General features: G+C 46.0%; 1 protein-coding gene across 1 annotated transcript in view; it reads left to right on the top strand.

Moving 5' to 3' along the window:
- Nucleotides 1-11682, top strand: part of NRDC (nardilysin convertase) — a 39193-nt gene extending 27511 nt beyond the window's left edge. The window contains exons 22-31 of the mRNA XM_044300897.1: nt 330-492; nt 1319-1350; nt 2190-2328; nt 2629-2676; nt 4588-4640; nt 4728-4811; nt 6704-6794; nt 9077-9193; nt 9734-9823; nt 11061-11682. Coding sequence (XP_044156832.1) covers nt 330-492; nt 1319-1350; nt 2190-2328; nt 2629-2676; nt 4588-4640; nt 4728-4811; nt 6704-6794; nt 9077-9193; nt 9734-9823; nt 11061-11261 — 1018 coding nt within the window. The 3' untranslated portion in view covers nt 11262-11682. The remainder of the gene's footprint in view (nt 1-329; nt 493-1318; nt 1351-2189; nt 2329-2628; nt 2677-4587; nt 4641-4727; nt 4812-6703; nt 6795-9076; nt 9194-9733; nt 9824-11060) is intronic.
- The last annotated feature ends 11035 nt before the right edge of the window (nt 11683-22717 follow it).

Genomic DNA, 22717 nt, shown 5'->3' with positions numbered 1-22717 from the left:
CGGGTGTCATCAGCTCAATGGCACAAATCTGTGCCAAGATGCTGGTGACAAAAAAGTCAGTGTGAATGGATCCTAAGTGGGGAACTTACCATAAGGGGAATCAGGTTTTCTTCAGTCTGCCTTGGTGTAAATTCCACCAGATTTATCAAATGTTGGCCGGCATGTGATGTTTTTCTAGAGAAGTCATAACATTTTTGCACAACTGTGGCCTGCGGAAATTTTTTTAGTCATTTTTTTTACTTTAGTTTTTTCTGCACCTTTATATCCAGTAGAGGGAATCGCATCTCTTCAGTGTGCTGTGTTTTTTGTAATTTTTCTCTGTCTTACAGGGATGTGCGGCTCCTGATTTTGGAATGTAAACGCTGGTCCATGATGGAAAAATACCACACTATTCTTAAGGGATTGACTTTGGAACAACTACTCTCATTTGTTGAGCAGTTCAAGTCTCGGCTATATGTAGAGGGATTGGTCCAAGGCAACTTCACCAGTAAGGTGAGTGTATAGAGTTTCATGGTAAATGGCTGTTGTATGACCCTGCACCTTCACATTACATTTCTGTTTCTCTATAAGGCCGCGTTCACACGAACGATACAGATTGTGTCAGGATCTGTTCGGAAAAAATCCTGATGGTTTTACACACAGGTTCAATCATTTTTTTTTCGGAGATTGCATTCAGTGTGCGCGTTTTTTTTTTTTTTTCCATCCGGATTGTATCTAGATTGCATGTGTTTTTCACGGGCGTGAAAAAAATTTAAGAATAACAATCTACATCTCTTTGCAACCATCAGTGAAAAACGCATTGCATCCAGATGCCTTCCGTTTTTCATGCAAGCCCCATTCACTTCTGTGGAGCCAGGGCTGTGTGAAAAATGCACAATATAGAACATGCTGCGATTTATACTGAACGCAGAGATGGTACGTGAAAAATATGCACAGACCTATTGAATTAAATGGGTCAGGATTCAGTCCGGATGCTGTGTATTCACAATACACATCGCGTCCAGAGGGAAAACTCAGTCTTAAACCTCTTCCATCCATGATTTTCTGTGCTGAACAAATAGAGGAAATGGATTTTTGTCTGTCCGGCTCTTTGTATTCCCGGCGTACATCAGCACGTTGAGCAGTACAGAGGTAAAGGAGATGGCGGTCTTCTCACTGAAGCCCTGGAATACCAATGAGCTGCGTTGTGCATCCCTGCATGCCATGAGCAGTGTTTGCTCTCCACCTGAGCCCGTTCTTGGTGTAATTATATGATGTTACTGCCAGATGGTGCGTTTTGATAAAATATCCTTTTTCTTGTGTATTTTGTTTCATCCAGGAGTCGGCAGAGTTCCTGAATTACGTTATAAGGTGAGATCACATATACCTGTGATATGTGTCATTTCTGAACATGCTATACAGTGATTGATTGGCGTGCACTGATCGGTAGAATACAGCCATCAGTGTCTCTCTGGTACATGGATAACACTTAGGGAACCTGTCAGTCTCTCTAGCCCCTACTCACATTTCTGAACATATCCATGTGTGCAGCAGTGATACAGTATATATTAGAAAAAAAAGTTTTAACAGCTTTTATATGGCACGCAAATCACTTTAGAAGTTCGCGTTTCTTTAAAGGGGGTTATCCAAACCCTATATTGCCCCCTCTAATGTCTAGGCCCCTCACACAGGTGGCTTCCCGATACCCGCGTCGCTTCTAATGCCCACGGGTGATGCTAGGAAGGCTCGTCCATGTCGTGGCCTGCTATTGGCAGCCGGCTTTCTCACTGCGCCTGCGCCGAATACTGAACGGGACGGCGCAGGCGCGAGACTTACACGGCAGGCGGGGCCTGCAGGAGAACCAATGTCCTGTCAATCAAGACAGAAGGGCGTGGAAATGAGGTGGGCGAACGGAGCCTCTAGGAGCAGGTGCAACGCCACCCATCTTGACTTGATTGATGTCACAGCCCATTGCCATAGATGACAGCTCTTGCTGTCTGCATTGTGACCGTCCTCTTCTTTTAGTGGGAGGGTGATACTAAAAAGGCAGTAGTTTGACATCCATTTTATGATGCCCTGATGGGCCGAGGGATTATATCTGTAATGTTAGCTCCAGACAGCACCACTCTGAAGTATAATGAAGAGACCGTGGGTGACATTGGCCGGCTTGTTCTCTCCCTCTGCTTGACACAAGCACTTTTATTCCTCAGTAAGCTGAAGTTTCTGCCTCTGGAGAACAAGTTCCCGGTGCAGTTCCAGGTGGTCGAGTTGCCGACCTCTCACCATCTGTGTAAAGTGAAGTCTCTGAATAAAGGCGACTCCAACTCTGAGGTCACCGTGTATTACCAGGTAGGAACGTGGCCGAGTCGAAAGCTTCTCATTTAGGCTAAGGCTAGACGGCGACATAGGGTACAACTATACTGCAACTTGTGTCGCGCGACATTGATGTTGCTCAAAATTTGCAGAATGGATGGAGTTTTTGCAACTGTCGTGTTGCTGTGCGACGCCATAGACTAGCATTAAAAATTGTTGGGCTACATTTGAGCGATAAGAAGTTGCGTAACAACTGTCGCCGTGTAGCCCTAGCCTTAGCAGGAAATTGAAGGGGGCTATTCTGGTATTTAATTACGGTGTCTTTGATTTTTACAGTCGGGTGCTAGAAATTTACGTGATCACACACTGATGGAGCTGCTGGTGGCAAGTATTTCAGACCCTTGTTTTTTTGTGCTTAAATGTATCATCATCGGACCCTGGAAGACACACAATGGGTCCCCTACGTAACTGAAACATACTAATGTAGTAATTAATATGGTTACCCAACTTATGTTTGCAGAAACTTTCATATATTGCACTGTAATAGGTCAGAAACCAAAAAACAAAAAAATATATAGTGGCAATTCTGGAGGAGCTGCCAAACCCCTGACACTGTGGCGTGTCTTCTATTGGGGGAGCAGCCCGACCGTATGTGGACCGCAGTATACGACTAACCCCAGCAAAATATGCATACAATGGAGGATGTCGGCGCGGTCCACATGCACCACAAGAGCAAACTACACAGAATGTAGCAATCATATAAAACACGGAGAGAATGCACCAAACAGATATAACACTGACTATGCTGGCAAGACATGAATGCAGGTATTAAAAGCTGAGACTTTTGCCAATATATTCCAGTCATGGAGATATCGGAGCCCATCATGCACCACGTCACGGTTCCCAGCATGGCAAGGGGTCCTAACCGCTGCTCTAACTGTGGTGTGAACACTGTCTGAAGGTGATGTAATTCAGCTCGCAGCCAAGCTTCCCACAAATGCCCAGCATGAATACTGCGGTTGTGCAATGTGAATGAAGACAGGCCGCGAGCCACACCCACACCAGACCATGTGATGGCGGTTACCAGGTGCAAAAGAGTGTTAGAGTGCCAAGTAGAGGCAAACGCACTCAAATCTAACAAGGCAGAAACCAAAAAAATATATAGTGGCAATTCTGGCAATAGTGGTATATTTCCTCTGGAGGCAGACCACCTGACTGCTAAGTGGGTTCCTGCTGCTAAACTTATTCTACCGACTTCTCAACATAAATCCATAATATTTTCCTGGAGCCACCACTAGAGGGAGCTCAACGTAAAGAGATTTTGCATATATATTTTCATTCCTATTCACTAGGCTCCCCCTACTGGTGGCTGCTGGAAGTTTTATTGTGTACTGATCGAAGGAAATCTTGAGGAGATTTATCAATGGGGTGTAAATACATTCCTTCCCGGCAATCTGCTGCTTATCTGGCCATATAAATGTGCCTTCACACTTCTGGCTTTTGTCATGGAGTTCATAGTGATTCAGTAGCTAATTATTTATTGTGTGTGTGTGTGTGTGTGAACTTGGCCTTTATGGATCACTCCCAATATCATTTATATAGGCCCTGTCACTTATATAGGCTCTGCTAACCTAGATACGACCTCCTCATAGACCTGCACACCTGCTGGTAATGGCATTTATCTTTGAGCTGCCTAAGGCCACATTCTCACCACCATGGGACGGCTGTGCCTGTATTGTGGACCACCAGCCTTGGACCTGCAAAACGGGGGCACCGGCCGCGTTCACCCTTTTGTATGCTTCTGGGTCTGTGCCTCTTCGCTGGGTCCTATCTTTCGCTGCATCTTGTGGATTGTGGCCTCACAGTGCGGACTGCACATGACCTGTGCTAGTGTTTTGCGGTTCCGTGGTTTGCGGTCCACAACACGTTCGGTTGTGTGACTACAGCCTGAGGGTCCATTCACACGTCCGCAAAATGGGTCTGCATCCGCTTTGCAATTTTTCAGAACAGATAGGGACCCATTCATTTTCAATTGGGCCGGAAAGTGCTATCCGCATTTGCGGATCTGCACTTCCATAAAAGAACATGTCCTATTTGGACAAGAAAAGGCATTTTCTATAAGAGTGCCGGCGATGTACGGTCCGCAAAATGTGGAACGCACATTGCTGGTGTCCGTGTTTTGCGGATCCGCAGTCTGCGTATCCGCAAAACACCTACGGACTTGTGAATGAAATAAATAATGTAATGGAGTCCTTTACTTTCACAAGGGATTTAATTAGACTTTAATTTTTCCAGATGCACATGGAGGAACCTTGCTTTGACTTCCTCAGGACCAAGCAGACGCTCGGGTAAGACGCCACAGGCGCAGCTCCTAGTTTACAGGTGGTGTTCATGCACAAGGCAGAAATATTTACTACCATTCAACCCCTTTGCAGGTACCATGTATATCCAACCTGCAGAAACACCTCTGGAATTCTGGGGTTCTCCGTCACCGTGGAGACGCAAGCAAATAAATTCAAGTGAGTGTAATGGGGTTTAATTGCAAATGATATCTTTCAGATCACTGTGACCTACAACATCAGTGCGATTAAGAATCCTACAGCAATCTGCAGATTCATGTGTAACCTGCCGGTTCTGGCGACGTGTATGCACAAAAATTATTTGTGTGGCCGAAAACCATATCCTGTTTCCATATTTCTGAGGTCTATGTGTGGAAAATAAAGGCTAATGGGGTTTTATCACTAAAAACATTGACGGCATATCTCATCTGTGTCTGATCGATTGGAGATCTGGCTGTGATCCCCACCAAGTACTAGATGAGGACTGCGCCACTTCAGAACCTTTACAGGTTTCGGTGGTATAGGAATTCTGTTATGGATTCCGTTATAATAGAATTCGTAGACGGAAGCCTTTAAGAGGCATTCCGCTTTGATCCATCATAATAGTCCGTTATGCAGGACGGAAAGGAAAACAAAGTCCTGCATAACGGAAACCAGACGGATCCATTGTGCTTGGCCATAGACTTCTATTATGATGGATCAAAGCAGAATGCCTCTTAATGCATTCCGCATGCATTGCATTCCGTCTACCAATTCCACTCAAACCTTTTAGAGTTCGGTTCATTCAACCCTAGTAAGGACCTATTCTTGCAATAGTTAATCAGTAACAATCTCTTTAAAGGAATGATTGCACTCACTGTATAACCCCCTGTACCACTGTCCTAGTAGAGACAGTATGTGCTTAATACTTAGTTTTTTGCTTTCCTCTGGATCAACACTACAGGTTTATAGATTTGACTTGCGTCGTTTTCCAGCCTTGCCACTTATACATTCATCTACAGTGTGCGCTCTCTATAGATAGATATATATACACGTACGCACGTGTGTGTATGTATGTATGTGTGTGTGTGTGTATATATATATATATATATATATATATATATATGTGTGTATGTACAGTATATATACGTACACCCCTCAGCACCGAGTGTCAGGTGTCCTGTAAGGATGCATACACAGGCAAAGATGGTCTCTTTAAATTCACTGGTGAGGTGTCCAGACAGCATTCTGGTTACACAATGTATTCATCTAGGAATTGCAGAATGTTCTGTCTGGATGCTCTAAAATCCATTAGTGATATTGATCTGCAAATACTTGATGGCAGGAACGTACAGACACAGAGCAGATGCTGGGTCGTGTGGTTACAAAGGGATGTGAAGCCATAGGCAGGTATCGGGAGGAGGGGGGGGGGATCTGTACAAATCTCCTCTATGTAGACAGCAGTTTGGGGTGCTACAATGAGTGAGACTTACGGGCTGGCTATACGCTTGGGTTTTTAAGTAGTGACTTATTACTACGATAGGCCATCACTACCTGATCAGTGGAGGGGCCAACTGCTGTGCCCCCTTCATCTTCAGAATGAACACGTAGCAGTGATTGTTAAGGCTTAGTTCAGATTGGTGTTCTTTGTGCCCCATGTAAGAGCAGAACAGCGAAAATAATGGAATCGTCTAATCCGGCGCATGACGGACATTAATGTTGACTCCATCGGGTCTCCGTTATGCAGCATGCTGCACTATTTTGCACAGCATTTTTCACAGAATGTACGACGGAGAACTGCCTTCAGCTCAGATGTGAACGAAGCCTTTCTTTGCACAGCGGCGCTCTTTGAACGGAGCTCTAGTACAGTTATATGAACAGAGGAGGAATGTGTGTGGGATGTTGGATTAGGATTGGTATTTGGAGACAGCATCCAGGTGGATTCTGCTTTTTAATATTTATCTCTTCCATCCCTGTGCCAGTGCAGAGAGAGGGGCCTGTAAGAGGGTGTCCTGTGTTGCAATCAGGAGATGAGTGGAAGCATCTATTACATGGGTTTTTTGTACAATATGAATTTTTTCTTTCATGTGCAGCTCTGAAGTGGTGGACAAGAAAATAGAAGAATTTCTGATTTGCTTTGGGGAAAAAATTGAGAACTTAACAGATGAAGCCTTTAAAACACAGGTAAGAGTTATTAAAGAAGACCTGTCACCACATCTGACATGTGTTTTTTTAGTAATTACTTGCATTCCCCATGTAATAACTATTCTGGAGCATTAATTCTTATGGCTCTATCTTGTCATTCCTTTATTTCTAATGGATGTTTATGAATGAATTGCTTGCAGTAAAGGTCCAGATGGGTGTTACCAGTTGGGAATGTGTACCTGCACAGTCTGACACCAGCCTCACTGAGTCAGATACACCCTCTACTGGTAACACCCAACTAGGGGTGCACCGAAATGAAAATTCTGGTCCGAAACCGAAAATTCAGGATACCCCTTGACCGAAACCGAAACTGCCGTTTTGCCCAAATACTTTTAAAAGACCCCCCACCTCATAACAGTGCCATCCACAGACCCCCCCACCTCATAACAGTGCCATCCACAGACCCCCCCACCTCATAACAGTGCCATCCACAGACCCCCACCCACCCCATAACAGTGCCATCCACAGACCCCCACCCACCCCATAACAGTGCCATCCACAGACCCCCACCCACCCCATAACAGTGCCATCCACAGACCCCCACCCACCCCATAACAGTGCCATCCACAGACCCCCACCCCATAACAGTGCCATCCACAGACCCCCCCCCACCTCATAACAGTGCCATCCACAGACCCCCACCCACCCCATAAAAGTGCCATCCACAGACTCCCCCCCCCCCAATTGTACAATTAATAGAAAATAGCGGGGATGGACTGGGAGGAGGAGCTGGGGGCCGGTGCGTTCACTGTGCTCCGGCCCCCAGCTCCAGTAGTTATAAAATGTTGTACAATTAATTCTATTCACGAGGCCCCCTCTGCAGTATTACATTCAATACAGCCACTTCCTACTCACAGGGCTGTGCTGGCCGGCCGGGCAGAGGAGCGGCAGCGTCACGACTGACGTCATGTGCCCGGCCTACTTTCTGAATGAAGGAGGCGGCGCAGGCATGTGACGTCAGTCGTGACGCTGCCGCTCGTCTGCCCGGCCGACCAGCACAGCCCTGTGAGTAGGAAGTGGCTGTATTGAATGTAATACTGCAGAGGGGGCCTCGTGAATAGAATGCTTATTAATTGTACAACATTTTATAACTACTGGAGCTGGGGGCCGGAGCACAGTGAACGCACCGGCCCCCAGCTCCTCCCCGCTATTTCCGGCCGATATGTAAAAATATCGGCACAAACAGATTAGGTGCATTTTCGGCCGATATTTTCGGCCGCCGAAATTTCGGTGCACCCCTACACCCAACAGTACCTTTACTGCAGACTGCTGGCAATTGATTTGTAAACTTCTAGCAGGAATAATACAGAAATGGCACAACATAGTCATAAGAATAGAGGCTCCAGAATTACTTTTAAATGGGGAATGCAAGTAGTTACTAAAACTGACATGTCAGGAGAGGTGACTGGTCCTTTTTTAAGACATGAATCGGTAGCCGACTGGAGAGAATTTCACTTGTAATACATAAAACCTACCCAATACGCCCCAAGAATACACAAAGTAATGAATAATTACTGTACATTGTCAGTTCAATAAGACAACAACCCTAAAGCAAATTAAAAACGACCATTAAAAGGTACCCAGTATACACCACGTGTAACAGTCAATGTAGAAGGTGGGATAAACGGACTCCTAAGCTTTTACAAACCTGTAGGCTGTATGACAAAAGCTAACCAGACTCGGGTCTCCACCTCAGTGCTCGACACACATTTCAGCCACGTCTTCCTCCAGGGGAAGGGAGAGGACTACTTTCATAATCCCTCTCCAGATCCAACCTGTCTGACATGCAGGTTCTACCACTTATCACAAAGGAAGAGAACATTTGTAGAAGGCTTCGCTCAGCCCGCTGGACCAAAGCAGAATGGTGAAGATCCTGATCAGTTAAAGCTCGTCTTTGTCCGTTTCATCTGAGACACATCTTGAGATGCCCATCAGAGCATTAGTATAAGGGTCCATTCAGACATCCGTAAGTGTTTTGCAGTCTCAAAAAATTGCGGATCCGCAAAACACTGATTCCAGTCGTGTACCTTCTGCATTTTGCGAACCGCACATGGCCAGCCCTATGATAGAAATGCTTATAGCGGACACGAATATGACATGCTCTATCTTTGCGGAACTACAAAACACTGTGTGCTGTCCACCTCTTGCAGCCCCATTAAAATGAATGGGTCCGCAGCCGTTCCGCAAAATTACGGAAGGGATGCTCGCCAGAATTACGGACGTGTGAATGGACCCCAACAAGCTTTGTCTTTTATTTGCAGGTTAAGGCTTTAATAAAGCTGAAGGAATGTGAGGACACTCACCTTGGAGAAGAAGTGGACAGGAACTGGGCAGAAGTCCTCACTCAGCAGTATCTCTTCGACCGCTTGGAGCATGAGGTAATTAACCTCGGTGAACTCATGGGGCGTATTCACACGTGTCATTTCTGTAGCTGAAAGTCAGTTGTATTCACAGAATTTTCTGGCACTTGTGAATTTACCAGTGAACCACCAAGCAGCTGTTTTCTCATCTCACATTAAAGGTGTTGGCCCCTCTTACAAGTGATGGCCCATCCTCAGGACATGTCTTCACAATCTGATCGGCGGGGGTCTGATACCCCACAAGCCCACCCCCCCAGCTGTTCTGCAGTAGCTCTGCTGCCGGAAGTTGGCACTTGAACTACACAGCTCTGACTGTTACTGCAGCTCTGCTCCCATTCACTTCAGTGGTCGCAGCATTGCAGTCCACTGCACAACGGACAGAGCTGTGTAATTCCACCGCCAAACCCTGGAGCTACTGCCAAACAGCTGATTGGTGGGGGATGCAGACCCCGGCCGATCAGATCATGATGGCCTGTCCTGAGGACAATACCTTAAATGTCACATGAGAAAACCATAAGATAAGTAATATATTTTATTCCATAATTTCTTTATTTTTAGATCGATGTCCTGAGAACATTTAATAAGGAGGACATGAACAGATGGCTGAAGGCTCACAGAGGCTGCGACAGCAAGGTTCTGAGTGTACACGTGAGTGCTCCTTTCTAACCATGTAATCTAGCCTAAAGGTCTCCAACCTGTAACACTCTTGAAAAACTACAACTCTCAGGGTGTAGAGACGTGCTGGAATTCATACTTTTGCAACGATTAGAGAGCCACAGGCTGGAGAATACTAGACTCGCCCCTATTCATAAATTTTCTCATTTTTTAGTTTAATAGCTGGACAGAAAAAGCAGCGAGGTGGTCACTGAGGTATCTCGTCTGCCCTAAGCAATGGTTGCTTGTCTCTTCCATTGGGAAGCCGATTGTTTCTATGAGCCATAGTAAAAACTGATAAAATGTCTATTGTTAAAGGACATTTCTGAGAAACTGACCCATTCAATTGTATGTGGGCAGTCGGTCAGTTAAAAACGGACAAGATAGAACATGTTCTATTTTTTTTATGTCCGCCACAAAAACTGTCCTGTGTGATGGCCATGACACGTCCGTTTTTCACTGGTGTGTTCATGTAGCCCTAATCTGAATATCCAGCCTTAAATGCTTTTGTCTTTTTTTTTTTTATTCTCGCAAGGCTCCAGATTCTGTGCTGATTAATTTCTTAAAGGAGCTTTCCCACAATGGGCATTTGTCACCTGTCTGCAAGATGGGCGATAAATGTCTGATCACTGGGAGCCCCACCACTGACGACTAGAACAGAGGTTCCGAGTGCCCTTATCCCTAAATTGCAGATTGGATGCAGACTTATTTATACGGTCTTCTGAATGAGCCCTCACTGTGCTGCCCCGTGACCGTGCTGCGGACCGCAAATTGTGGTCCGCAATGCACGGGCACCGACCGCGGGGCAGCCGTATGCGGATCGCAGACCCCATTCATTTGTATGGGGTCCGCGATCCGTCCGTACCACAAAAAGATAGAACTTGTTCAATCTTCTTGCGGAACGGAGCCCTAAGAATGCAGTAAAGAAGATTTTTTATGGAACGGCGGTCGATCACGCAATATGCTCCTCCAACTCTATGGCGCTAACAAACCAGCCAGACATTTTAACTAGATATTTCTTAATCACCTCTTGCTTGCCCTTTTTGGGGGGATTCTTCCCCCTCCCATGAAGGGCTCCTGGCATGTAGATGGATAGTTTGTTGCATATACAGTTGGCAGAACCCATTTCTCATAGTTCAGTCTCGTAGCTTTTCCATTTCTGCTCCCGTGATTCTCATAAACTAACTCATTAGAACAAACTTGTACATAATCCAGATTATTTTCTTAACAGGTGGTTGGATTTGGGGAGAAGGAACCAGATGTTGTTGCGTCTCAGACTCCATCAGGGGAACCCGAATCCTCCTACGGAAACATCACAAACCTGATTTTCCTCCCTGCATCTCCTCTAATGGCCGACACTGTGCAGATCAATGACCTTCGCAGCTTTACCAGCACCTTGAAACTGCTGCCCTATCACAAAATAATCAAATGAGAGCTCATGGGACTCTCCCCTTTAGGCGATGGAAAGTGCAGTGGACTCATCAAACACTCGTATTTTTCAAGGCTTATAGTTTTATTTTTTCTTGGATGCTTTTAAAGAGACAGTTAATTAACAGTATAACATAAAGCTCTCATACGAGCACCGGCGGACACCGAGGTCTGGAGCACAACTGCAACCGTGTGATCCCGGACTGTTTTAATCTTAAAAAAAATAATACAAGAAAACAGTTGAATGACATTTTCTGAACGTGATACTGATGCCATTGGTCACACAAGTTATTTTATGCATTGCTGCTCTAAAACAAGTGGTCACTTTAGATACTTAAAGTGGTTTTCCGGGTTCAGAGCTGAACCCGAACATACCCATATTTTCACCCAGGCAGCCCCCCTGATGTTAGCATCGGAGCATCTCATGCTTCGATGCGCTCCCTTGCCCTGCGCTAGATCGCACAGGGCAAGGGCTCTTTTGTTTACAATAACACACTGCCGGGCGGAGGTTTCAGTGTCGGCAGTGTGTTCGGTGACGTCACTGGCTCAGATGGGCGTGCTTTAGCGCTGCCCTAGCGCTAAAGCCCGCCCATCTGTGCCGGTGATGTCACTGGGCTTCCTGGCAGCCCCATGGAGAGCCCGGTTCATCACCGGAACTCCTGAAAATGCCTTTGCCCTGCGCGATTTAGCGGAGAGCATCCGAGCATGAACTGCTCCGATGCTCAAGTCAGGGGGGCTGCCGGGGTGAAAATGGAGGCATGTCCGGATTCAGCTCTGAAGCTGGACAACCCATTTAAAGGCTATGTACAGCTTTGGGGGCAATTTATTTTTTATTACTGCATTGTACTTATTTTGAGCTCAAAATCACTTTTTTAATTGGTCTTTATTAAAAGTACGGAATCCTTTTTTCTGTACAGGGCTTGACATGCCTTTTCTGGCTCCTTATCTCTCATCTCCTGACCTCATAAACACTCATTAAAGCTCCTTCCATATCTTACTGATAAGAATGTGGCTTAGTGTTTTTGACTTGTTAGTAGTTTAGAGATAAGGTTTGGCACAATGTGAAAGTGAAAGTACCAGTCAAAAACAGTTAACCCTTTGTGACAGAGCGGCTCAGTATATTTAATAAAGGCAATTGAAAACGTGATTTTTAGGGTACTTTCACACTAGCGTTTTTTCCATTTCCGGCACGGAGTTCCGTCCTAGGGGCTCAATACCACAAAAGAACTGATCAGTTTCATCCCCATGCATTCTGAATGGAGAGAAATCCGTTGAGGAGGCATCAGGGTGTCTCCAGTTCAGTCACTGGACGGAGGAAATACCGCAGCACGCTGCGGTATTATCTCCATCCAAAATTCCGGATCAGTTGCCGGATCCGGCATTAATTTACATTGAAATGTATTAGTGCTGGATCAGGCATTAAAAATACCCGCAGACCGGTGAAAATGTGAAAAATATATATAACGGATCCCTTTTCTCCGGATGACATACGGAGAGACGGATCCATTCTTGCAATGCATTTGTGAGACTGATCCGTTAACAAATGCTGTCCGCTTGCGGCAGAGTGATCCGGCAAGCAGTCCCGTTGCCGGTAATCTGCACGCAAGTGTGAAAGTACCCTTAGCCAAAAATTTGTAAAAATACAATCGTAAACAAAGATGGTCTCCGAAGGTGTACATAGCCTGTAAGATTCACCATTCTGTTTGTTACATTCACAAGAAGGAATCTATGTAGCAAGAGCTCTTCTTCACAATTCAGAATTACACTTGAAGCACATTTAAAGGGGTTTGCCTCAGGATAAGTCATCAATATCAGATGAGTGGGGTCTGACACCCACGGACAGTCATTGGCCCCGCCAATCAGCTGTCTAAGGAGATGGTGGCCACAACCCCCTTGAAGCTTGCCAAGCACAGCACTGTTCGTTGGATAGCGGCCGTGCTTTGTATTGCAGCTCGGCTCCATTCACTCAGTGGGGCTGAGCTACGCCTAGGCCACGTGAACGATGGCCAGTGGCATCACATTCATCAGTCACGCAGGCCAAAGCATAGCTCAGTCCCATTCAAGTGAATGAGACTGAGTTGCAATACAAAGCATGGCCACTATCCAACGCACGGTGCTGTGCTTGTTAAGCTGCAAGGGGGCCGCGGCGCTCACCGGAGCTCCAGCATCTTCTTAAACAGCTTATTAGCGGGGGTCTTGGGTCTCGGACCCCCATCAATCTGATATTGATGACGACCTATCCTGCGGATAGGTCATCAATACCAGAATCTCGGAAAACCCCTTTAAGGCACTGCCCCATGGGGGTTGCTCACCTGTTATAGGCACTACCCCATTGGAGATGCTCACCCGCTATTTATTTTCTTCACTGACTCGGGGTGCTGCTCTCATGATTTGTAATGACAGCTCTGCTTCTTCTGATTGGCTGCGGTGTGTAAGCATAAACCCACCATGAATTCTGTGAATGAAGAGATGATTTCTATTACAGCAAAAACAGATTATAAACTCGCCTCGGGGTGAGGACTCGCTTGCTTTAACTTGTAATGCCTGTGGTCCTGAGCTTCAAACCTGTGCCTCTTGGGTTTAAAGGGGTTTTCTGAGATTTTTTTTTTAACTGATGAGCTATCTGGACCCCCGCCATTCAGCTGTTTGACAAGGCACCGGCGCTCGCAGTAGCATCACAGCCTTATCTTGGCTCACCAAGCACAGCGCCATCCATTGTATAGTGGTTGTGCTTGGTATCGCAGCTCAGCCCCATTCACTTCAATGACACTGAGCTGTGCCTAGGTCATGTGACCGATGAACATAAGGTCACATGGCCTAGGCTAAGCTGTGAGAAGGCCGCTGCGCTACTGTGAGTGCTTGCTCGAACAGGTGATCGGTGGGGATCCTGGGCGTCGGACCCCCACTGATCAGATACCTTTGAACTATCCAGAGGATAGGTCATCAGTTAAAAAAAATCTCAGAAAGCCTCTTTAAACCCAAGTGGCACAGATTTGAAGCCCAGGACCACAGGCATTACATAAAAGTTAAAGCAGAACTCTAGTGAACCCCCATCAGTAGAAAACTGCAGGGTTATAAAAAAAATATGAATACACCACACCTACGTCTGCTGTATTTTTTGGGCAAAATGGCACATACATTTTTTTGACTTGTTGCTGTACTTTACGATCTTCACTTAGGGCAGCATACGATTGAAAAAATATTCCAGCACAATCTAAATAAAAGCCAGAGTTTCTGGGTGTATTTTCAATGCACTTCACCTGTCCCAGCCTGTAAAATTCCTACATGGACAGGGGTCACATGTGCCACTTGGGGACACGTCTCCACTCAGGCCGATGACTGTCCGTGTAGGAAGTTTACAGGTGGGGACCCCTGTAACCAGAAGGAAGCAGGGAAGTATCGATCTCTACAAGGTCCCACTTACAATAAAATAAAACAATCCGGAGTTAAAGGGTATACCCATCTCAGAGAATGGGGGCATATTGCTAGGATATGCCCCCATTGTCTGATAGGTGCGGGTCCCAGAGGTGAGAACGGAGTCTGAAAGTGTTGGAGGGCGCACTGCGCATGCGTATCTGACCTCCATCTCTTTGGGGCCGCTGAAAATAGCAGTGGCCAGACCCTGGGTCCTCCAGCCAGCACTCTCCCCGCTCCGTTTTCAATGTAGGTTAGGTTCTGGTCCCACCTCTGAGACCCAATTAGACAATGGAGGCATATCCTAGCGAAATGCCTCCATTGTCTGAGATAGGAATACCCCTTTAAGTAAACAATGGCAACAAACTTTTAAATTTAGATGAAAGCGGTACTATACATAAAAAATGGAAGCTCTTCGCACATTTTTGATTGAATGTATATTGGGCCCGTCTACCAACTGCAAGGTGGCTTCTGCAGATGGGTACTTCTCCTGGGCCTAACCTAAGCCTACAATATTCAGGGCAGTGTAGGAACCAGCTACATTTATACTCTGCTCAGAAGCCCTGGGCAGATGTTCGGGGAGTGCTCAATCTAAAAAAAAGGCAGATACCCTTCAAACACACTGCAAGAAAGTTTTAAACTTGCACATCCACATCCACTTCCGTTTTTCATGTGTAGTAGATAACACACAGTACCACTTTAATCTAGACTGATTCCTAATCCCTAGTTCTATTGTTTGTACGTGTAATGTTGTGCTGCCATACGTTTGCTGTCTGCATGTTAGCTTTATGGATGTGCTAGTCTAAATTTTCTTGCAAAGAAACTTTTAATTGACTTTCTCAATGGCTTTTCTGATGTGACATCGCACTGAACTTAGAATGGTCCCATCTATTTATAAATGCAGTGAGAAAGTAACACCAGGCCCATAGTTGCCCACCGAGGGGAAAGCTGCTTCATACACCCACCTCTACTGCTTGTTACTGGTGAGCCTTTATCTGATCAAAAAACATGACAGGAAGGGGTTAAACATCCTGTAAATGCCGGGGAGAAGTCGGGCATAAAAGGGTGTTTCAAGTGGGAGGAAGGATTTAGGAATGTTTGGCGCAGCAGGAGAGGATGTTTATCCGACACAACCTTCACCACTTTGTATTACATGTCTATGAGTGATGTATGTGCACATAGATGTATATGGGAAAACCTATAGAATGTGCACAGAACCCACCTAGGATCAGGACATCAGAAAAAAGTGTGTTTCCCCAAATCCCTGATGTTGACCATGCTATCTGCCCGTATTATGCAGAGCGCAGTCGCATGGCATTGTGTACCAATATTTTGTGCTCCGCGCCGCACACTATTAGGCTACCTGCACGTGCTGCTTAATATGCTCAGTTTTTCGGCGTGGATTCTTGTGTGAAAAAAACTGCAGCTTAGTACAGTACCGGCAAAGTGTACGAGATTGGACAGATCTCATGTACACCTAGATTTATTTATTTTTCCTGTGTGGATTTTAAAATCCACAGCTTGTCAATTGTTTGTGCGGATTTTACTCTTTTTTTTAATGGAAGGATGAGATCTGCGGAAAAATGACGTCAAATTTACAAATAACACATGCAGAGTTTTATGTGGATTTGGTCTGGAAACACAGAAATCCACACTGAGCTTTTGCAAGCACCCACGTGCAGGTAGTATTGGGTTAGGCCTCTATCACACTGGCGTGTGTGCGCCCCGTTGCCGTATTGCAGCCCGCAATATACGAGCACAGTCCGTGGGGCAGCAGATCGCGGACCGATCCGGCCGTTCCGCAAAAAGATAGGACATGTTCTATCTTTTTGCAGAACGGAAGTACGGGACGAAACCCCACGGAAGCACTCCGTAGTGCTTCCGTAGGGTTCCATTCCGCATCTCTGTATTTGCGGACCCATTCAAGTGCAGAATGGCCACGGAACGCCACCTGTGTAATGCGGTCCGCAATACGGCAACGGGGCAAACACGCCAGTGTGAAAGAGGCCTTATTGTCCTTCCAGCAGAGTATGGTGGCTCTGTAACAAGGTGTATGACCACGGGTGTAACTACAAGGGTAACAGGCATAGCAGCTACTATGGTGCCTAACAACTAAGGGGGCTCATATCCACTCAGACATAAGGTGCAGTTAGGGCACTTTCACACTTGCGTTATTCTTTTCCGGCAATGAGTTTCGTCCTTGGGGTTCAATGCTGGAAAAGAACTGATCAGTTTTATCCCCATGCATTCTAAATGGAGAGCAATCTGTTCAGGATGTCTTCAGTTCAGTCACTGAACGGCGTTTTGGACGGAGGAAATACCGCAATATGCTGCAGTATTATCTCTGTCCAAAATTCCGGGTCAGTTTCCAGAATGCCAGATCTGGCATTAATTTACATTGAAATGTGACGGATCCTGTATTAAAATACCGCAATGCCGGATCCGTCCTTCCAGTCTGATCAGTTTTATCCCCATGCATTCTGAATGGAGAGCGATCCGTTCAGGATGCATCAGGGGGTCTTGAGTTCAGTCTTTTTGACTGTTCAGGACGGAGATAATACCGCAGTATCATGCTGTTATCTTCGTCCAAAATTCCGGAACACTTGCTGGAATGCCTGCATTATTTCCCATTGAAATGCTTGAATGCCGGATCCGGCCCCGAGTGTTTCGGCAAAATGGAACCGGCATTGCGGTCTGCGCATGCTTAGTCCACAAAAAATGGGGAAAAAAATGACTGATCCGTTTTTACGGATCACACCGGAGAGACGACCCGGCATTTCAATGCATTTGTCATAAGGATCAGGATCATGATCCGTCTGACACATGCCATCAGTTTGCATACATTTTGCCGGATCCGGCAGGCAGTTCCAGCGACGGAACTGCCTGCCGGAATCCTCTGCCGCAAGTGTGAAAGTAGCCCTAGTGGTACAATGCATATAAGGTTCTTTGGAAATTTTGATACGACCCCATTCTAAATTTTACCATAGAACCTCATAGTTACTTCTGCTGTTTTAATTTAACTTTTTGTTTGCCATCACTTTTTGCATTTTTTGTGCTGTGAGATCACTGCGTAATTCCTGGACTGTGACATCATATATGCATTATTCATGTATGTATAATACAGATATGTCATGTGATGTGACTGTAACATTTCCGTGTTGTTACATCACTGAGTACAGTATCATCACTGTAACAGTATCAGTGTGTTATGCCAATATTGTGACTTCATTGTGCACATTATTCCCCTATTATTACATCCCTGTACTGTGACCTTATTATGTGCACTATCCCTGTACTGTGACCTTATTATGTGCACTATCCCTGTACTGTGACCTCATTATGTGCACTATCCCTGTACTGTGACCTCATTATGTGCACTATCCCTGTACTGTGACCTCATTATGTGCACTATCCCTGTACTGTGACCTCATTATGTGCACTATCCCTGTACTGTGACCTCATTATGTGCACTATCCCTGTACTGTGACCTCATTATGTGCACTATCCCTGTACTGTGACCTCATTATGTGCACTATCCCTGTACTGTGACCTCATTATGTGCACTATCCCTGTACAATAACATCAATGTGTGTCTTATCCCTGTGCATTAGGGAGACTAATCATACGCTTTTCTGAAATTGTTACTTAAAGTGGTCAGGGTGGAATGAGGCCTCATTGTAAGGCTACTTTCACACTAGCGTTCGGGCGGATCCGTTCTGAACGGATCCGCTCATAATAATGCAGACGGAGGCTCTGTTCAGAACGGATCCGTCTGCATTATTTTTAGCATAGAACAGCTAAGTGTGAAAATAGCCTCGTACGGATCCGTCCAGACTTTCAATGTAAAGTCAATGGGGGACGGATCCGCTTGAAGATTGAGCCACATTGTGGCATCTTCAAACGGATCCGTCCCCATTGACTTACATTGAAAGTCTGGACGGATCCGCACGCCTCCGCACGGCCAGGCGGACACCCGAACGCTGCAAGCAGCGTTCAGCTGTCCGCCTGTCCGTGCGGAGGCGAGCGGAGCGGAGGCTGAACGCCGCCAGACTGATGCAGTCTGAGCGGATCCGCCTCCATTCAGACTGCATCAGGGCTGGACGGCTGCGTTCGGGTCCGCTCGTGAGCTCCTTCAAACGGAGCTCACGAGCGGAAACCCGAACGCTAGTGTGAAAGTAGCCTTACTGGTTACACCCCAGTGTGATGGAACGTTGATAGCTGAAGGATATTTATATAATTTGTCCTGGGTTAAAAGTCTGCGCTCTCTTCCGTTATCTAGACTTCTTATTTTTTTATTTTTTACAACTCAATCCATTTCATGACACTATCTTTGCCTCCAGCTGCTTGTCAATCACCTTTGTCTCATACACATGGCCATAACTGCGTATCACATACATGGCTAGGGCTGCAACGATTCATCGATGTAATCGATGCAAAAAAAATAAAAAATCTCACTGCTCCGTGGTCTCCTGTCCGCACCTGCACACATAGTTAGCGCGCTGGCTGGCGCTGTGTGTGTGACGTCAGGTCCTGCCCAGTGCATGCCGGGAAGTGGGAAGAAGATGCGGTCCGTCTCCTGCGGACTCTGTCAGCGCACTGCCAGGAAAGGTAAGTATAAGTTAGCAGGGGCCCGAATCTGCCGGGGGAGGGGGGCACGCACCTGTGATTTGAAAGGGGCTGATGGCGCTGGGGGAGTGTGGGACGGGACATGGATGGCATAGAAGGACTGATGGTGCTGGTGACATGGCATGGAGGGGCTAATGCCACTGGGGGAGTGGGGGACATGGTAAATGTCATGGAGGAACTGAGGGAGGGGGAAAGATGGCAATGGAGGCACTGGGGAGGAGGACATAGCAATGAAGAGACAGATAGCAGTGGGGGACATGGCATGGAGGGGCTGATCTGATGGCAGTGGAGGACATCACATGGCAATGGTTGGCACGGGAGGGAGACATGACATTGGAGGGGCTGATGGCACGGGGGGGGGGGCGGAGCTAATGGCACTGGTGGATAGTGGAGCTGATGGTACTGGGGGGAACTGATGCACTTGAGCTGATCGCACAGGGGGGAACAAAGGGTGTTGATGAGTTTTTATAAAGGAAAAAACAGTCTATTAATTCATTTTTTCTTATTAGAATACTTGATTAATTGTAAAAATAATCATTTACTGCAGCCCTATACATGATTATAGCCATGTATCACATACATGGCAGTAATTATGTCTCGGGTACATGGCTACTGCTGCCTCCATGCTTCTTGTGATCGCGTTCCACCAACATCACCAAACGGCACACAGCACTACTTTGAACACTCAGCGTTCTTGTCGAGAAGGTCATACAGTGCTTTGCCACAACCTCTAAACCTGCAGTAAAACTGATGTATGTAATTTGCGGTCCACATAAAACGGAGCTGCAAAAAATACGGGTGACGTCCGTGTGCATTCCGTATTTTGCTGAACGGAACAGCTGTCCCCTAATAGAACAGTCCTATCCTTGTCTGTGATGCGGAACAATAATAGGACATGTTCTATTTTTTTTGTGGAACATACATATGGAAACTGAATGCACACAGAGTTCGACCTCATGCACGCGACCGTTGTTCTGGTCCGCATCCGAGCCTCAGTTTTTGCTTCACTTCAATGGGTCCGCAAAAGATGCGGACAGCACTCCGTGTGGTGTCCACATCCGTTGCTCCGTTACGTAGCCCAGCCAAAAAAATATAACATGTCCTATTCTTATCCGTTTTGCGGACAAGAATAGGCATTTCTACAATAGGCCACCCGTTCCGTTCCGCAAATTGCAGAAGGCAATTTGCGGACCGCAAAAAGGCGGAACGGTCATGTGCCTGAGGCCTAACTTCCATTTATTTAATTTTTTTGCGGACTGCATGCGGAACAATTTACTTCAATGGGTCTGCAAAAAAAACGGAACGGACACAGAAAGAAAACACATTCGTGTACATGAGCCCTTAGGCAGCTGCAGACGGAAGTGTCATTGGGCTGCTTGAACCTGAGTTTTCCTGACGCAGGACTCCAAACGGCAGACTTCTCTGTAGTGGGGAGTTCATTGGACTGATTTTCAGGAAAAGCCATAAAACGGACATTTTGTATTTTGGTATACCGGTATTTGAATTGCTTATGGGGGAGGACATTGGAGACAGACCTTCCTACTGGTTTTGATATTGGGCCTAAAATAAAAACAATGATGGAAGGAATTTTGCCCAGGCTGGAGTTTTACGCCAGTGTTGCCTAGGTTGGAGTGAGATGCGCAGACCTCGCCTGACACCTTCCACACCATAACCACTTTATGGGAATATTTTTATTTATTTTTTTGCAAAGTGTCAATTTACAGACGGTTGTCGGCTCCGGCTCATGCACGTCTATGGCAGTCCAAAACATATGCATACAAAATCATGCCATAATACAACTGTGTTCAAGATCCCCGGCAGCGTCTCCTCTTAGTTTAGCCCAATGTTCTGCTCTCTTGTAGAAAGGAACCTGCAGAATATGTGAGAACAGCTTTAACTGTGATCAGAAAACAACATGGCAAGAACTGAATCGTAATCTTTTAGCAATTGTGACCTGAGATTAAACAGACTAACCCTGGGTTCACACTTGAGCGTTTTACAGCGCGTTCCTACGTGCTGTAAAACGCACAACAAGGAGAAACAAATGCTTCCCTATCAGCATGGTTCTCACCTGGGCGTTTTACAGCGCGTACGATCGCGCTGTAAAATGCCCGACGCTCAAACAAGTACCTGACCCTTTTTTTGAGCGTTTGTCGCGCGTTCCCGTACAATAGACTTTCGGGGACGCGCGACAATGTGTGCACGCCTGTCTCTGTATGCGCGCTTGTAAACGCCCGTACAAGCGCGCATACAGAGCGCTCCTTTCGGAACGCTCAGGTCTGAACCCAGCGTAAAACAACCCGTGACCGTAACAGCCAATGCATAAAAACACAATAGTCATTATACCTGCACTTAGCAAAAAAGCTAAAAAGTGGTCACTAAAGGTTAAAATAGAAAGTTCAATTGTGTGCATTTTATAATTTTTACCATACTAAGCTATCCTTAAAGGGGTTGTCCAAGGTAATTGTATTATAATCTGCTTATTTCTGATAAGTTTACTTTGTTTTTTTTATAATACTACTTTCACACTAGCGTTTTTGCCGGATCCGGCAGGGTTGTATTCTCTCTTTGTTATTGCCAAGACAGATCCGTCATGAACTCCATTGAAAGTCAATGGCGGACGGATCTGTTTTCTATTGTGTCAGAGTTAAACGGATCCGTTCCCATTGACTTGCATTGTAGGTCATGACTGATCCGTTTTGCTCCACATCCCACGACGGAAAGAAAACCGCAGCTTGCTCTCCAGTATGAGACCGGAACGGAATGCTTTTTGGAGCACTCCGTTCTGTTCAGTTACGTTTTCTCCCTATTGACAATGAATGGGGACAAAACGGAAGCAGGTTTTTTTTTTCCGGTATTGAGACCCTATGACTGATCTCAATACCGTAAAATAGAAACACTAGTGTGAAAGTTGCCTAAAGTGGAATCTGTTTTTAATAATAACTAAAAAACTCCATCTCGCCAACTTTAACGTATTGTTATGTGGGAAAAGTGGAAGAAGTGCTTCAGACATTTGGCAAAAATACACTGATAAATCTGTTTTCTCGTACATTTCATTGGAGGACACAGACCATGGGTATAGCCTAGGTCAGGGATGGCTAACCTTGGCACTCCAGCTGTGGTAAAACTACAACTCCCAAGATGCCCAGCTTGCTTGGCTGCTCTCAGAACTCTATAGAAATAAATGGAGCATGCTGGGAGTTGTAGTTTCACCACAGCTGCAGTGCCAAGGTTAGACATCACTGGCCTAGGTCATTACTAGGAGGAGACACTATGCAAATAAAAAAGAGAGCTCCTCCTCCTTCCTGGGCTATACCCCCATGCTCCACCGGGGGGGGACCCCAGTCTTGCTTAGTGTCGGATAAGGAGGTGACATTTTCGACTCTACTAGATTCGGGGTCAACTTCCTGCCCTCCTCCA

Source organism: Bufo gargarizans, chromosome 7, assembly GCF_014858855.1.
Source record: "Bufo gargarizans isolate SCDJY-AF-19 chromosome 7, ASM1485885v1, whole genome shotgun sequence".
Classification (NCBI taxonomy): domain Eukaryota; kingdom Metazoa; phylum Chordata; class Amphibia; order Anura; family Bufonidae; genus Bufo; species Bufo gargarizans.
Note: the sequence above shows the minus strand (reverse complement) of the source record. Positions and strands in the feature narration are given on the sequence as shown.